This window comes from Trichosurus vulpecula, chromosome 5, assembly GCF_011100635.1.
Source record: "Trichosurus vulpecula isolate mTriVul1 chromosome 5, mTriVul1.pri, whole genome shotgun sequence".
NCBI classification, from domain to species: domain Eukaryota; kingdom Metazoa; phylum Chordata; class Mammalia; order Diprotodontia; family Phalangeridae; genus Trichosurus; species Trichosurus vulpecula.
This window is the reverse complement of record NC_050577.1, coordinates 167058617-167076789: the sequence shown is the minus strand read 5'-3', so window position 1 is coordinate 167076789 and position 18173 is coordinate 167058617. Positions and strand designations below refer to the sequence as shown.

Below are 18173 nucleotides of genomic sequence, written 5' to 3'. Positions count from 1 at the left end.
TGTTTTAGGAGCTCTGGGAAACCCTTGTCCTCCCATCCAGTCCATCCCTGCGTCGGCTTTGCTGAAACAACAGAAACAACATATGTTGGAGATAAGGAAAAAGAGAACCGAAGAAATACAGAAACGGTAATGACAATAGTTACTGTTCCACGTTCAGTTAATATGTCTCATTAATTCTTAGGCTGGCCCAGTGAGGCTGAGCTATTTGAGATCTGATTGTAGATTTGTTGCTCTTTAGGCTTTTAAGTTATTAAATTCTAAACGACTATTCCTGTGCCCTGAAGTGAAATAACAAAGGATACGTTATTTGATAATCCAACAAAGTAACTTCATTCTGTAGGTGCAAAAAATTGGGAGAAGAGAAAATCACAGTTGAAGCTATTATTAGTTCTTTTCTCCTGTAGAACTCCTCTGTCTCTTCATATATGTTTCCTCTTCCTGCTAAACAGAGAGAGAGGAAGGAGTTAATCAGAGAAGGTTTGCCCGGCATCACCCAGCATGCCCATAGTAGGGCTGGAACTGTAATCCATATCTCTAGACTCCCAAGTCTAATCCATAGGCCTCTAATCCATGTACATAAGGCTCCCTGAAGGCCATATCTCGACTTAGTTCTAAAATGTAGTGTTATCTATGTTGTATTGTATTTTTTTTTTATCTATTTTGTTAAGTACTTCCCAATTACATTTTGATTCCAGTCAGCACTAGGGAATGTTGCTGGACACAGGTATTTGACACCTCTATTCTAGATAACCCTAACTGTTGCTGTTCTAGCTCCAAATCTATGATACTATGATATTTTAAAATAAAAAAATTTTAATTGTGTGAAATATGTACAACTTAATTCCATGAAAAAATAAATTTCTTAATTGGATTAAGAATTTGAACACCCTAGAATAATAGGTGAAGCTAGTGGTGACTTCTTTGTGCTTGTTTGAATTATTTGTCAGTCTACAGAGGAAAATGCTTTAACGTTAGCTTGTTTTTTACCTGGGCATTGGTATTAGTCCAATTCTTCCCACTCTTCATTATTAGGATACATTCTGTTTTTACACAGCCTCACATGTGTTATTTTGTTCTTACATGTTTCTTTCAAGATTTCTTGAAAGTACAGCTGGAGTCAAAAGACCAGCTTCACTTTCCTCTTCAGAGAAGTCCCCTTTGCAGTCTCCAAGGCCAGGGGCAGAATTTCCCAAGGTGAAAAGAACCCTCAGTCCACAGACCCCCAAGCTTGGACGAGGATTCTCAGAAGGAGATGATATTCTCTTCTTTGATGACTCCCCCCCGCCAGGACCAAAGCTGAGTGCTTTCACAGAAACTAAGAAGGTAATTGCTTCCTACCCCCACAAAACTTGAGCATGTATTTCAAGTGGTGAGTGTGTACCTTAATACTGTGGTGTGGCTCTGAATAAATATGTATGGTGATTAGAAGTGAAGAAACTTGGAAGAAGAGTTGACATTTCTCCAGCACCTTAGGGTCACAAAATATATTCCCCTCCATTATCTCATTTGATCCTTCTCGTGAATGACCGTGCGAGAGCTAATACCAATACCGTTGTCCCTATTTGCAGATCAGAAAACTGAGACTTTGAGATTCGATGGCTTGCCTACTAACAATCTTAAACTGAACTAAGGGTTTGTTGTATTTGAAGGTGTATTGCTTAATTTGATTAACATTCAAAGAGACTTAAATTTCATCCCATATTGTGATCAAGTGCTATATGAATACAACAGAGAAGTCAGTTTTTTGGATATTTTGCAATCATTCTTACTTGATATTTTGTAATCAGGTTGGAGGATTAATGAAATACAAAGAGTTATAGGCCACAGAGTCACAGGACAGCAAAACTAGAGGGACCCTGGAGACCATCTAGCCAAGCCCTCTGTTTTTCAGTCTTTAACTAATTTCTGGTTTATGCATTAGAATTTGTTGTTAGAATTTCCTTTCCTTTATATTTGAAAATCTTTCTCTTGGCTATTCGATGAATTTGTTGTTTGTCATTAGAACACGTAACCTCTCTGTCTTGGAGTTTGAAGCATGAAATCTTTTGCTAGAGGTGGATTCTTTCAATTGGTACTTTGTATTGTGTACTCAGAAGTTCTGGGCCATTTTCATATATTACTTGTTTTAAGATACTAAGACTTTTCGACTTGTAATGTCCTTTGGTAGGTCTTTTATCTTTAAATTATTTCTGTCATATCTTCAAGATCAATATGTTTCATCTGTATAGAAATAATATTTTCTTTTAACATTGTTGCTTTTTACTCCTCTTCCAGATTATCCTTACCTTAAGCATATTTATATTCCCAATAAGTTCTTGCTTTTGCTTCTTGGAGAAATTCCCCACCATAGATTCAAGTTTTTCTATTCTACTAGTTATTTCTTCTGCGCTGGTCATAAATTCTGCCATTTATTCTCATCTAAATTCTTTCAAGGTTCTGATTTGTCTTTTAAACCATTCTGAAACATCTTGGCATGGTTCCATGTTTTCTTGAAAATCCAAGAGTTCTGTGTTTTGTCACCTGTTGGTTCAGGTGGTTTTTTCTTGAAATAGTTATTTAGAAATATTTATAATTTTTAAGATGTCTTATTCATCTTCCCTTCTGATTTTAGTGTTTTTCATGTTGATTTAGTCCTTTTTTTCCTTGTTTCTCACTTTCTGATTCCTTCCCTTTTGATGCTGTGTTTCAGCCTCCTTAGCCTGACTGCTCCCATTTGGGCAATTCACATTTTACTGGTTTTGGTTTCTGCTCCAGGTTACTTCTGGTTGGACAGGACTGGTTCCAGCTGGATGCCGGTTCCCTTTCCTTTAGGTTTACCTGGCACCCTGACCCAGTTCCTTGCATTCTTTATTCTCTCACTGAGCTGAGTTACTACGTTTCGCTTTTTTCAGACTTGGGAGAACAAGGAGCAAGTGTTATGGTAGTTTCTACTTCCTTGGAGTTCTCTAACCTAGGAACCAACCCAGGCAGAGCATGATTTCCTCCCCTAATACCCTTCTCTATATGTGCTGGCAGTCTTCACCAGCAGAGAAATTGCTGAGTGGACCCCAAAGTACAAGCTGGAGAGTCAAATAGAGTACCCCACCAAAGGGGAGATGCTAAGTAATTGCTAGATATTAATGTTCTCCACTGTTAATTCATAAGGCGGTTGCCTTTCAGGGCTTCTTGCTTTTAGTCCTATGGAGACAGCTGTTAATTCCTCCACTTCTAGTAAGACTCCCCCTATAGCAGTTTTTTGAGAGTTGTTGGGGAAAGGAAGAACTGTACCATCCTCTGTCATATTGATCACTATAACCTGAACCAGTACAATGGAAAGAGTAATGGATTCAGAGTTAGAGGAATTGGATTCAAATCTCATCTCTGCCACTTACAACCCTACCTTTGGCAAATTTTTTCATCTTAAGATGAGGTTGGACTGTATAGCCTCTTAGTTACCTTTAAGCCCATAAATTGCATTTTAGAGTAGTGAAAGAACTGGGAGATATGAACCACTATCAGGTGTCTTTGAAAGATGATTTTAAAAAACAAACAAGATTGGTAAAGGGCAAATATCTGTTATTTCAAAAAAAGGAACAGAATGGAGTCTACAAACTGTAGGCCAGTGAGCTTGATTTTAATTCCTGGCAAAATTGTAAAATATATTACTAAGAGATAATTAACAAACCCTTAGAAAAAAAATTACAAAAAGCCAGCATAGCTTCATCAAGAATGGATCATACCAGACTAATCTCTTATCTTTCACCAGAGTAATAAACTGGTAGATCATAGGCATGTTGTAAATTTGGCTTACCTAGCTTTTAATAGAGCATTTGATAAAGTCTCCCGTGTTATTCTTGTGGAAAAGACTAAAAGATATGGGCCATAGGATAGAATACTTGGGTGGATTTGTAACTGGTTGAATAGCTAGATCTCAAGAGAAGTCATTAATATTTTAATGTTTTCTTAGGCTTCTAGTGAAAAATTTCCAGCCATACGTCTCTGGCTTTGTGATATTTAACATTTTGTCAGTGATTTAGTTAAAGACATATATATCACACCCACATTTGCAGATGATACAAACCTTGGAAGAATTGCTAATATGTTGAATTGCAAAGTTAGAATCCAAGAATATCTTGCTTAACAGGGCTGGAATAATGGTCCAAAGTTACTAAGATGAAAGTTAATAGGAGCAAATGTAAAGTCTCATAACTGTTCAAATCACCTTTATAAGCACAAAGTGAAAGATGAATCTAAACCAGGGAGAGCGAACCTGCAACCTCAAGGCCATATGTGGCCCTTTAGGTCCTCAAGTGTGGCTCTTTGACCGAATCCAAACTTCACAGAACAAATCCCCTTAATAAAAGAATGTGTACTGTAAAACTTGGACTCAGTCAAAAGGCCACACCCAAGGACCTAGAAGGCCACATGTGGCCTCAAGGCCACAGGTTCCCTACCCCTGAAAACAGTACACTTTTATAAGATCTAGGGTTATAAGCTCAATATAAGTTGATAGTGTGATATAGCAGCCAAAAATTTAATCTTAGGCTGAACCAGGAGATGGATAGTAACCAGCTCCACCAGAAAGAATGAAGAGCCTCAGAACATGCAATGTGACGGTCACTAGAAAGAATTGAAGATCTTTAGCATGAAGAAGTAAAAACTTAAGGAATATGTGATAACAGAAATGTTCCTGTATGGATGAGGGATTGGAATTGTTCTGTGTGTCCCCAGAGAACTGACCTGAAAGTCTGGAGTAGAAGAAAAAACATGCTAGCAACTGGAGCTCCCTAAAGCTGGGGTGGGCTGCCTCTTCAACAAAGGCTAGATGACCACTTACGGAGTGTATCATAGAGCAGAGTTTTATTCAAATACAGTTTGTACTAGGCTGCCTCTAACATCGCTTCTAACTCTGAGAGTCTTTCCTGACTCCCAGGCCATAGCACCACATTGCCACCATAGACTGGTCCTTCTGGCCATGATACATATTGGCACTGCCTCTGTTGTGATATCAATGGCAAATACACATCTAGGGCTTTAGGGGATTATTTATAAATTGGGATCAGTGTTGAGAGGAGAGATGCCATTTTGTATGTGATATGCTTCACAGGTACCCACATGTGCATGCATACCTACACTAGCACACCAAACATTTCTCATAGTGGTTTTTCATGGTTGCTGGCCTCACATCCAGATCTGATGTTCTGCTTGAGATGACCCAAGTAAGACCTGATACGTATCTCATTTAATCTCTAACTCAGCTGGTTATCCAAAGCAGGACAACCCAACAAATTGGGATGTGACTTTGGGACCGAGTTGAGGTCCATGGCTCAGTGCCTTTAACAGAAATTTGTATGGGGTACTATTTATTGCAAACTTATTGTTACTGTATCTAGCTTCTCCCTTCTATCTTCTACATAGCTACAAAATTGTTTTTCCTAAAGCACATGTCTGACCATCTGAGAATATCTAGTTACTCTGTAATATTAATTAAATTGGGCCTTTTTTTTTATTACCATTTTAGAATGTTGAATTGATTGAACCTTACTAGGTGCAAAGCCCCTGGCCCAAATCCCTAATTACTAGGTGCTAAGCCAATGTGGGTGTGAAGCCCTCAGGGTCCTAAGGGGAGTTGCTAAGACCAGAGCCAATAGTATATGCCTAAGTTCCCATCACTCAAATGATGGTTGATGACATCTAAAGAGTGTATAAAAAGAGAGAACAGAGCTGTTTTGCTTGAGGCTCTCACTCCTGGAGGAGTGTTGGCATGGGACTCTGGGCAGCTGCTCTAAGAGCCTCCTGGCTCATCAAACCAGATGTTGATGGTTTCTTGGTAACTATGGATTGTGATCTGGTCTGTTTATATTGTGTATGTTTGTAATTTATTTGTATTTGCTCTGAAGGTTAGGATGCTGGCTTTTTCCCCTGAACAAAGTGAATGATCTTTGTATGTTGGATTGAAATAAGATTGTTAACCCCCTAATGTTACTTTCCTTAGTAAAGCAGATCAAAAGAACATGTGCTGGCAGCATTCTTGTTGTTGGGCTTGTGTTGGTCTTTCACCCCCACAGCAGCTGCTAGCCAAATTGTTGCAACAAAATGATGTAGTCGGCAGGATCTGCAGATCCGTCTTTCCTCTAGCTCAGAGGTTTCCAAACGTATTTGGCTTACTGCCCCTTTAAAAAAAAATTACTCAGCTCCCCCCTGCTCCAAGGAAATCTACTTTCTTTAACCCTTTAACAGTTTTTTTTTGTTTTTTTGAGATTTGTATCATTTCACACAAAAAAAGACTTTTTTTTTTAAATGAAGCATCTTAAATTTAATAATTTATTGTAAATTTGTGGGGTTTTTCCTGCATTGAGATTTGGAAGATGTAGTATTGCATCATGTAACCGTATAGTATCGTATTGTAAATAAGTCTTTACATGCATATATTCCTGCCAATGCTTGCTGGACTGCTTGACACACTCATCTGTCAACACTTGCTTGTTAAGACCTGTGGGGGGACTTGGCCACTGATCGGTTATAACTTGCATTTTGTGTGTTTATCTGGAAAATAATGTAATCACTACAACTTTAACTCTGTTACACAGCAGATGAAACACGTATGAACAGTTTTTCAAAATTTTCTTCTTTCTTTATGCTTCCACTGCCCCCTTATTTTCATTCAGTGCCCCACAATTGCACCCAAGGCTACTACCACCACCTCCACCCCTATCGTTCCAACACCCCACCAGGGCAGTATTGCCCACTTTGGGAACCTCTGCTCTAGCTCAAAAAGGAAACTCTTGCTTACCATTTGAACCCCTTCACAGGCTGGCTCTAACCTGGCTTTTCAGTCTGATTACATGTTTCCTCTTCATGCATTCTGTTTGCCAGCCATATTGCTCTACTTTATGTTCCCCTTACTGATCTCATCTCTCCCCTATGCTTTTAATTTTTCTTTTAATAGATTTTTATAGATATCTTTTATTTCTGCGTCACTTACATTTGCCAATAGATCACTGCCTTTCCATGCCTTTGTGCAAGACTGTCTCTCTCCCCCTCCCTCCCCCCACCTTAGAATGTTCTCTCTCTTCACCTCTGCCTTTTGAAATCTCTTAACTCCCTTCAAGGTTTAGCTCAAATATGACTTCCTACAGGATGCCTTTCCTGATTTCCAAAATTATTAGTGTTCCCTCATCCCATCCCCATGAATTTATTTTGTAGTATCGGTTTATCTGTGTATGTCTCTCCCCAGCACAATGAAGGAAACAGGGCAATAGAATGGAAGCTCTTTGAGGGCAGGGACTGTTTTATTTTGTCTTTGTATCCCCCAGTGCTTAGGAGAGTGCATTACACATAGCAGTTGCTTAATACATACTTGTTGTCTTGACTTTAATTAAGCCCTGTTGCAGAGCCCACATATGGCCATACATTTTCAGTGTCATTGAGCGAAAACCACACCAGACTGGCTATCAGGGAACATATGGAAAGGAAAGGGAAAAAGGAAAGCCAGTGCCATCTGAGGCAACAGAGAGAGAGAGAGACATAGTGTTCAAAGCTAAGGGAGGTGTACTTTTGCCATGGTCAGACCACAGCTGGAATACTGTAAACGTATTGGTTGTTCCTTCCTAAATGTCTAAAAGAAAAGCCTGGATTCTTGTCAGTTTGTTGTAGAATGGATTCTTGTCCAGTTACATGTTGGGCCAGAAGGGGATCTTTTCCACCTCTGAAATTTGGGATCCATTAGGTACTCTAACCTATGGATAATCTGAAGCCAGGGAAAGTTCGATGGAAGTGGAGACATGGGTGTTGGCTCCCCCTCCTATCAATCTCACCTGTTGAGTAAATAGTTGGTTGGTCCTTTAACTTAATCTTTGTTGTCTCTGCTAACATCAAAACATGTTCTGTTTACTTAGGGAAACCTCTATTCACAGTACAGGTTATTATCAAACCATAAAAACAAGTAGGGAGGAGTGAATTGTGGAGGGAAAACATTTTTCCTGATTTAATTCTCAAATGGAATGAGTGGGTAGAAAAGGTCAAGAATTAGGAAGGAGTAATAAAGCCCTTTACTAACCAGAACCTTCATTCACAAATATTTCTTTCTGTGCTCTGCTTTTAGGAGAAAGGTACAAATCACAAGAAAACAAATTCAAATTAAGCACATTACTTATAGTTAGCAAAACTAATATAAGTAAATAAGAATTCCAGTGTTGGGAGGAGAGGGTCAGTACACATTCAGCCCAATGTCCTCTACCTCCTAGAGAAGATGTTCTTAACCTGGGTTCTGTGAATTGTTTTCTTTTTTTTTTTCACAACTATTTCAATATAGTTGGTTTCCTTTGTAGTCCTGTTTTGGTCTTTATGCCCTCTCTCCTTTCTCTAGTTAACAGCTATTGCCAAATTGAGAGCCAAAGGCCAGGTCCTTACAAAAGCAGATCCAAACTGTATTAAACGGAAGCAGTGTGACCTTCAGAGCGTAACAGAGCGTGTAGAGAAAAGCACCTCGTCGTCACCAGGTAGAGTAAATAGAAATGACATAGAGGGTAAAGAAAAGTGGGCCAAAGAATATTAATGCTTTTCTAAAGTAGGATGATTCTGAAAATTTTCCTCGGTTGATCAATCAGCAGCCACCCCAGCTCTCGTATTTACTCTGGTTTTTCAATAGAACTAATCGAAAATACATTTTTAATTGGAGTGTTCCATTAAACTTTTTTTTTCTGTAAGAAGACCTGAATTGAATTTCTCCTATCATTTTACTGATGCATTTTTATGCCTAAATTTACATAAACTAACAGTGATACATATTATGTATTTAAATATTAATCCAATGGCCTCTCAGAGATAGACGCACCCTATGACTTCATTTTTCTGCCAAAACTCTATAAACTGGGCTGTGTTGTTTAACATGATCCTTGTAGAAAGGAACATCAACCTTTTACTACCATAAACCAACATTGAAGACAATTGTCTGGGACAAAAGGGATTTTACAGGGTCATAGAATTATAAGTAGAAAAGATATCAGAGGCCATATAGTCCAACTCCCTTACTTTACACTGGAAACAAAGACCCAGAGAATCTCACTAGGTGACTTGCCCAAGGTCATGAGCATAAGTGACAGAGTAAGGAAAGGAGTAACATTTGAACTCAGGTCCCTCTGACTCTCAAGTCAGTGTGCTCTTTCCATGGAACCACAGCTTCTTCCTATTCCTTACAAATAATATCTTGTCTCCCGTCTTGGTGCCTTCACTCAGACTGTTTTCCTTGCCTGGATTACACTCCTTTCTCAACTCCACCTGTCAGAATCCCTAGATTTCTTCTGAGCTCAGCTTTGGGGTTATCTTCGTTATGAGGTCATTCCTCATTCCCCCTAGCTCCTGGTGCTTCCTCCCAAAAGTTATCTTGTATTTATTTTATAGATTTTTTTTTATCTCCTGGATAATATATAAGGTCCTTGAGGGTAAGGTCTCTGTTATTTTTGTCTTCCTATCTCATCTCCAGTGCCTGGCACCTTGGTTGGCTCTTAATAAATGCTTGATGATGGTTTTTAAATTATAACTGGTATTTTGTATTACGTTAATGTTTCAGAAGCTTAAGACCAGTCGTCTTATTAACTTACTAGTTCACCTTTCTATAACCCTTAAAGGCACTTTCTTCATTCCAGAAACCTTGTTCTAATTAGTTCTGATTGCTACAGTCCTATTTCCCCTGCCCACTGTTTTCTAGATTTGCCTTTAATAATAGAATGGTTTTAGTGTAATTACATAATTGTTTATTTAGCATGCTAAGGCTTACAGAGTGCTTTCCTTACAACTGCCCTGGGAGGCAAAGAGTGTAGGTGTTACTGTCTCCATTTTACAAGTGAGGAGACTGATGCTCAAAGCAGTTAGTGACTCATCCAGGGAATGCATTAGGCAGTGGGAGGAGATTTCAGAGAAGTGAGGTACAGCAGGGTGATTAAGATATAGGCCATGAGGAAACCAACCCCAAAATATCACTGCAAACCCAAACACTGTAAAGTGATGTTTTTCTCTCTGCTGTAGCTGAAGATGACCTAGAACCTGCGGAAAAGAAACGTCGAGAGCAACTGGCCTACCTGGAGTCGGAAGAGTTCCAGAAAGTTCTCAAAGCTAGATCCAAGCACACTGAGGTGTTGAAGGAGGTAATAGCCTGGCACCAAATGTTACCATGTTGATTCACCCCAGATTAAAGGGCAGAGTCCCAGGACTATGCAAGCCTTTACTTACCTTCAGCAAACAGGAACTTGTGGCATATTGGCTTTTAAGGCACTTACCACCCTGCTACTCAATACCACCTAGTACCTAGTGTGGAATTTAGTTGGCTACTACAGGGCTGTCCAAAATGCAGCCCACCTTACAAGCACAGAAATTTACATAAATGCTTTAGTAAATGAAACCGAGCTACCACAGAGCTCTCACTAAAATGGCAAATCAAAATATATTGTCTATTGTTTCAATAAAAACCTAAGGTTGAACAGCCCTGATATGAGAAATTATTTACTGAGGCAACCCATTAAACAGAACAGTGACCATCAGTCCAGAGCAACACCTTTCTTCAATGATAATGGCAAGTCAGTGAAGAGAGCAAGCTGAGAAAAATGGCTTTTAGACTTCAATTAGCACTTTGAACTACTGTCATTCATGTAAAATATTTTTCTAAAAATCAGCAAATTACCAGGCTTATCTCCTGAGTGACGGGATACAAAAAGATCTTGACAGGCTAGATCACTGGGCTGAATCTAATATAATGAAATGGGAATTTTAGTATGCTACAAGTTCAGTAAGAGACAGTGGTATGATTTAGCAGCCAAAAGGGTTAATGGAATCTTGGGATGCATCTGAGATGGGTGTAGCTTCAAGGAAGGAGGAGATGGCCCTAGAGCCATACTCTGCCCTGGTCAGATGATATGTGGAGCATAGGAGGGCAACCAGTTTGGTGAGGGACCTCAAGTCCATATCATAAGAGGATCAGTTGAAGAAAGTGGAACTATTTAGCGTGGAGAAAGAAGACTCTTGAGGCAGTGTGCTGCCCATGGAGGCCCACACGCTCTCAGAGGTAGGTCCCTTTGAGCACCAAGATGAGACCCATTGTACGGTTCCCATTTCCCCTTCTAGACTGTCCCCATGGGAGTGGTCTTCGTGAGACCCCCCTTCCACCAGTGAATTGACATTTCTGCCCTTCTTCCCACTGCTTCAATCCCTCCACTTGTCACCTCATTCCTTTATCCTCTCTTCCTGGGACACTTTATTGTTTGGTATTGACTAGATTAGGATATATCACCCATTCCCTTTTATTCTCTCTCCTTCATACCTTCTCCCATGCTGAAGCTTATTTCCCCCCACCACAAACAAAACAAAACAAAACAAAAAAAAAACCTTGAATCATTTGGATGCAGGGTGTTGCGAGATGTAGGCCATGTTGTTTCAACTTTGGGGACATTTTTTAGAGGAATTGTCCAGTGTCATCTTGATGTTCAGAACATTTTCAGAGTGCCTGTAGTGCATCCTCAGTTGTTCTCCCTTTGGTCAGATGATTGACTCCCCTTTCATCTCTGCTCTTCCAGGCCGAGGCAGACCTACAGGAACGCTATTTTGAACCGTTGGTGAAAAAAGAACAAATGGAAGAAAAAATGAGAAGTATTAGGGAAATGAAATGCCGAGTGGTAACATGCAAAACGGTGAGTGAAGAAAGTCTCATGGGGGTTCAATTTGGCAACTTCCCAAGATACCACATAGTCCCTATAGTGTGGTGTCTCAACAGAATTCTTTTGGGTGTGTCTGGTTTCATTGGTCTTGAAAACAAAATACTCATGAAAGGCTAAGAATTCTGTTTTGCAGTCACCCTGAGTAAGCAGCTGCTGCTTTTTTTTTTTTTTTGCATAATTTACAGCAAAGGTAAAAAAAATTTCTTCCCTTGTTCCTGCTACAATTTTGGAAGACATAAAATTCATCATTTCATTTCACCTTAGATGAACTCCTCTGCTGTTATGCAATGGTGGAGCATTCCAAGGCAATTTGGCATTTGTCACTTTGCGCCCAACGCTTTCTAATACCTTTTATTTTAACTGCATTGCTCTGGTGATTGTACTCTTGTGGTTAAAATTAAGTAACTTGATAAGTGTTGAAAAGATAGGAATAAATTTTCAAAAGAATTGCAAACTATTGATAACTACATGAAAATATGCTCCAAATCACTAAAGTACAAAAAGTGCACATTTAATTGACTCTAAGGTTTCACCTCAACACTGACACAAGTGACAAAAAAATTGAAACAGTCATTGTTCCAGGGGACTGTGGGAAGACAGGCCCACAGATGCATTATTGGTAGGACTGTGAAGTAATCCAAACATTCTACATAACACAAGAAACTAACAAAACTGCCCATACACCTACTGGGTGTCCACCCTAAGGCAGTCAGAGAGAAGTGAAAGTCCAACCTATTCATAGCAAAGCAGCATTATTTGTGATAGCAAAGAATTGGAAATATAGTGTATGCCCATTTATTGGGAAATAGCTTAAAAAAACTGATCTATTAATGTAATGAAATATATAAATAAATAAATATAAAATTATATTATATGATATATATGTATATATATATAAAATAAGATGGCAAATATAAGGAATTTGGAGACATGGGAAGATTTACAGGAATAGGTAGAGTTCAAAATGAGCAGAACCAAGAGAACAGTGGACTAGTGTTTATAACAATGTAAATGAAAAGATCACTAAAAGGAAATCCCACTAATTGAGAAACCATTGATGATTCTGGAGAACAGATACTGGAACATAACTACTCCAACAGGGCAGAGGTAGAAGTCTAGTAGGAAGGCATATAAAAGCTTAGCAGCTTCCATTAGGTAACATGATGATATTCCATTTCCAGTTCTCCTTCTGTGATATGTGAATGCTGCATCTCTTACCCTGTTAGAAAACCCAAGGTCACACACTATCATATATGTCTTTGAATTCAGATCTCACAGGCTCCAGGCCCAGCGCTCTGTCTGCTACACCACTAGCTGCCCCTTATTTTTTATAATTGCTATCACTAAATCTTGCATGCTTAACATTTCTGTTTGTCATCATGAAATAGAAGAAATTGGGCCAGGCATGACAAAAAGATCTCCCAGGGATTAGTTGTAACTGAGAAAGCTCAGGATAATTGCAGCCATTAGGAATAAATATAAAGTCCTATATTTAGGATTTTAGTAGACTGCAGGTTCATTAGTCAAATGGCCAGTTGTCAGAGGCCTTCTCATCCATCTTGAACCTGAAAGAAAATCTCCTCTTAAATAAACCACTGTCACCTAAGGTAGAGGAGATTGTTAACAAGCTGTAACTTACATGAGGCCTGAATCTGCCTCTCTACAGCTAAAATCTGGGACCAAGCACAACAAATTTCAGAATTCTTTTACATGATAGTTGTGAGGGCAAAATGCATTAACATGTGAAACTATTGGTAAACCTTAAAACACTCTCTAGATAGTAATAGATATGTAGCTTTATATGCTACTACTACACTATATGTACTATGTACATATATTAAAACTACATATGTTATTTTTATATTTTATTTATATGTACTTTACTATATATACTGGAGTATGTTGCTGTTACTATGCTCTCTGTGTGCGTAGCTGTTATTGTTGTTTTAAAGCCCTTGGTTTAGCAATGCTATGTTGATTTTGTATAGTGCAACTATACCCATTTCAAACCCTTGGAGACCTGTGTCAATGAGAGCCATGACTACCACTGGCATGATGGTGTGAAGCGGTTTTTCAAATGTCCCTGCGGAAATAGAACCATCTCTCTGGACAGGCTACCTCAGAAGCACTGCAGGTATGGACTTTGCCTGGGCCCTTACTTTTATATCTTAACATCATTATGGCTCTAATTTCTTTTTGTTCCATAATGTTCCATAGATACAGTCAGAGCCATTGTGTGAGGAATAGCTTTTCAGTCTCTATTTGCTTATCTTATGGTGGTTTGGGGCAGGGTGGGGGTGATGCCAGTTGTAAAATTGGAGCTTCTGCTAATGCTTGGGACTGAAACTAGAGTTGAAAGTGTAGGCAGTGATACAGGGAAAAATTGGTGGTGTAAGAAATATTTTAGACCTCTTTTTCCTGAAAATTTTGGCATTAGTTTTTTAGATACATGGTTTGCTGAATAAAATGCTTAAGATAAAGGTCCTATATTGCTAACTGATCTTCACTCCCCCAAAATGATTTCTTAAAACTATGGCAAGGAAGCTTTTTTTGTTTATTTTTTAATGTAAAACTATAATATCAGCTAATCATAATTGCTCTATACTGATAGAAAGTGGTGCCTAAAATGCTCAAATACAAGAGCACCTGGACGTTTGCTCCCAGGGAGCACTGTCTTTCTCAGAAGAGAATGGATGATACGGGCCTTTGGATCATAGGTGTAGAGCTGGAAGTGGATTTCAGAGTCCAACCCACCCATTTTACAAATGTGCAAATTGAGGCCCAGGGAGTTTAATTGACTGGCTGAAGATCATGGTGATAATGGGTGTGGGGGGAGGGATTTAAACTCAAGTCCTCCAACTCCAGAGATGGTACAACTTTCCACTCCTGTCTTTGGACTTTTGACCCTGAGGCTGAGGGATGCTTCTGGCTTTGGCTGGGTTCCAAAGGAGTAGATGCTGGCAGTAGCATCCATTTTTTTCCCTGTAAAGACAAGAAATGGTACTTCTTATCCTGCCTGCTTGAAAGATTAGAAATAGAGAATAACTCTAAAGCTCAGAAGGAAATTGGAATCTAGCTTTTCCTGGCTTTTGTGACTCTTGATAGTTTCTTGTCAAGTCAACAAGCATTTATTAAGTGCTTATTGTATCCCAAGCACTGTGCTAAGTGCTGGGCATGCAAAGAAAAGCCAAAGGCATACCCTGCCCTCCAGGAGCCCACCTTCTAATGAGGGAAACAACACGCAAACAACTATGTATAAACAAGATATATGCAGGATTAATTAGAATCTCAGGGAAGGGACTAGCATTAAGGACATTCAGGTCTTTTGCGCTCAAGCCTTGCCTTGTATGACACAAACAATTAGGTTTGGTAAAGAAATCAATATTCACATTTCATGTTCTATCTACTTCCCTGTCCTTCATCTATGCCAGTGTCATTACCTCTCTGCTGGAGAGAGTTCATGGAAAAATGTGCTCAGGAGTCTACCTGGCGCTGATTGTTTGGGGTTATAGAGCAGAGGGATATACTTGGTCCTTGGCTCCTACAAACTGTTTTTTGAGTCGAAAAGAAATAGAGAAAAAGGCATCTCATCATCTAGACCAGTGTGGGGAACCTGAGGCCTTAAGGCCACATGTGGCCTTAAGGCAGCTTCCCCGCCTTGATCTAGACCTAAAAGGCAGATTTATTCTTTCCCTTCCTCCCTCTCATTAAAGTCAGTACCTTGCCCAGTTACACATCCTCCTAAAATTGAACTTATCCCAATTTCAATCCACTGGAAAAATCAAGTATTTACTTATTAGGGCTTGGCAAGAACCTAATTATGATTTGAGAATCTGCTCATAGAGTATGTGACTCCTAAAAAGTTGAAGGCCTTCAACAGATCATTAGAACTCGCCTTCTATTTGGATTTGTAGAGTGACCTTCCACTTGGATTTCATAATAATTGGCTCTAGCAGCAGGCACATTAGAACTGCCCTTTTGGAAAGGTGTCAGCAGAATTTATTATCAAGTAAATGATTAGTGAATATCTAGGGGAAAGGAGAAGCTCACAAAATAATATCATGGCTTCATGCAGAAAGGATCTGCCAGACTGACCTTATTTCTTTCCATTTTTTGACAAGGGTTACTAAATTGGTAGATCAGAACAATACTGTATGTGTGGTTTTCCCTAGGTTTTAGCCAAGTGTTATGAAATGGTGGGATGTGGGCCGATCAGTGGTGTCAAACCCATACTGAACCGGGGGCCACTAAATTGTATGTAAGGGTCCCTGCAGGCTACGTATTGACTTAGAAATTCACTCATTAACATAATCTGTTCTATTCTATTTCACTAAATCCAATTCTGGCTACACTCAGCACAGTAAAGGTTGGGAGGTATGGGCCACATATTTGACACGTCTGGGCTAAATGATGGTGTAGTTAGGTGGATTTGGAACTGGCTGAATGGCTGAATGTAGAGTGGTCATTAATGATTCTGTGTCAGCTTGGAAGGAAGTTTCCCGTAGCATGCCCAGGGTTCTGTACTTGGCTCTGTGCTGGATTAAAGCACAGGTGGCACATTCATCAAACTTCCCAGTGGCACAAAGCTGGGAGGGTTAGCTAGCTTACTAGATAATAGAGTCAGGATCCAGGAAGACTATGGTGAAATTTAATAGGAATAAATATTTAAAGTATTACCCTTGGTTTCAGTAGTTAATTTCATAAATGCAAGACAGGGGAGATATGGTTAGAAAGCAAGTTGTCTAAAAAAGATATGGAATATTTTGGTGGGCTGCAAGATTAATTAATTTTGGTGTGATAGCAGCCAAGAAAGCTAAGGCGATCTTGGTTAGGAGAGGGATAAGAAAGTGACCATCCTATTGTTTTCTTTCTAGTCACACCACATCTGAAGCTGTATGTTCAGTTCTGGGTGCTACATTGTAAGAAGGGCATTGATAAGCTGAAGAGTGTCTAAAAGAAGTCAATCTACAAGGAAGGGCCTCAAGTCCATGTTACATAAGGATTAGCTGAAGGAACTGTGAATGTTTAGCCAGAAATAGAAAAGACTCAATGACACACCATGATTGTCTTCACAAAGTATTTGAAAAGATGCCTTGTGAAGAGAGGTTAGAGTTTCTTGACCCCACAGGACAGGACTAGGAACAGTGAAAGAAGTTAAGGGGAAACTTACATTCAGAGCTTTCCAAGTGTGGCATGGTCTGCCATGGAAGGTGGTGAGTGCCCCTTCCCTTGAGATCTCTAAGCAAATGTCCACTGATCATTTGTTGGATATGTTGCAGTATGAATTCTTTTTAGCTATGGGTTGGCTTCTCTATCTGCTGCCAAACCCCTAAATTCTATGATTATTAACATTTTAAGAGTGTAGGCATGTATCATATTTAATAATTCAGACTTCTCTTTCATTTTAGTAATTGTGGCCTCTTCAAATGGGAAAGGGATGGAATGCTTAAAGTAAGTAACACGCAAGGTGCTTTCAAGCACAATTATTTCACCTTGTTTTAGTAACCAATATAAGAAATGCTAGGCAGTCTCTGATTAAGAACTTTTTTCATTTTTCCAGGAGAAGACTGGGCCAAAAATTGGTGGAGAGACTCTGTTACCAAGAGGAGAAGAGCATACCAGATTTTTGAATAGCCTTAAATAGCCCTGTCTTCAATAATTAACATACCACCTACCTCGCTTCTTGTGTCTCCAGAAAAACAACCTATTGGTTCAATATTGACCATAAATGGATACTTCTACAAAAGAAGTTTCAGCCAAAAAAAAACACCCACTTGCTTGCTTTCGCTGGATTGGTCTGAGTATTGATACTGACATTTAAAATAAGAGATGAAGACAGAGGTATTTCCTGTTTTTTTCCCAGGGACTGATGCCTAAATTACTGGGTTCAGAGAAGGCACACTTCCCCACTAGCACATTCAGTTTAAGCTGAGCTATCTGTCTTCTCTTGTACAGGATAAGAAAGTCTGCCACTACTGATTGAACACTCAGTGATGAAATAAACAGATCCATACCTCTATCTGGCCCACAGATTTTTCCTCACTCAAAGTGGAAGACAGGTGGTTGGTTTCTCTTCCTGTCGTCTCTCTTTTGCTTTGTAACCTTGATCTAGTCTTTGAACTTCTATATTTCTCATTCTCTGCACAATAGCCCTAAGAATACCCACCTTCTCCCTCTCTATAGCTTTCAGTGAATCAATAGGTGAAAAGCCTTTTAAATGCTTACTGTGTGCAAAAGAACACTGAAGTGTTTTTGATTCAATAAGCAGCATACTTCATATGCCTTATAGGACCTTGCTAAAGAAAGACATTGTTTTTGTTTTTCTCCAAAAAAAGAGAAAGGTCAATGAAGTTTAAGAACCTCCAGCCCTGACCAGTACAAGCTGTGTAGGATTGTTAAATATAACTACTGAAAGCAAATAACTCATTGCCTGTAGAAACCTGCTATATAGGATTAAAACAAGAGGGAGCAACTGTGCATCCAGGG

At 39.3% G+C, this 18173-nt stretch overlaps 1 protein-coding gene across 1 annotated transcript in view; it reads left to right on the top strand.

The window, feature by feature from the left end:
• Positions 1–17331, top strand: part of MCM10 (minichromosome maintenance 10 replication initiation factor) — a 37212-nt gene extending 19881 nt beyond the window's left edge. The window contains exons 12-19 of the mRNA XM_036761401.1: positions 9–126; positions 1095–1323; positions 8348–8480; positions 10006–10124; positions 11547–11660; positions 13676–13821; positions 17096–17138; positions 17248–17331. Of these exons, the coding sequence (XP_036617296.1) occupies positions 9–126; positions 1095–1323; positions 8348–8480; positions 10006–10124; positions 11547–11660; positions 13676–13821; positions 17096–17138; positions 17248–17331 (986 nt within the window). The remainder of the gene's footprint in view (positions 1–8; positions 127–1094; positions 1324–8347; positions 8481–10005; positions 10125–11546; positions 11661–13675; positions 13822–17095; positions 17139–17247) is intronic.
• The last annotated feature ends 842 nt before the right edge of the window (positions 17332–18173 follow it).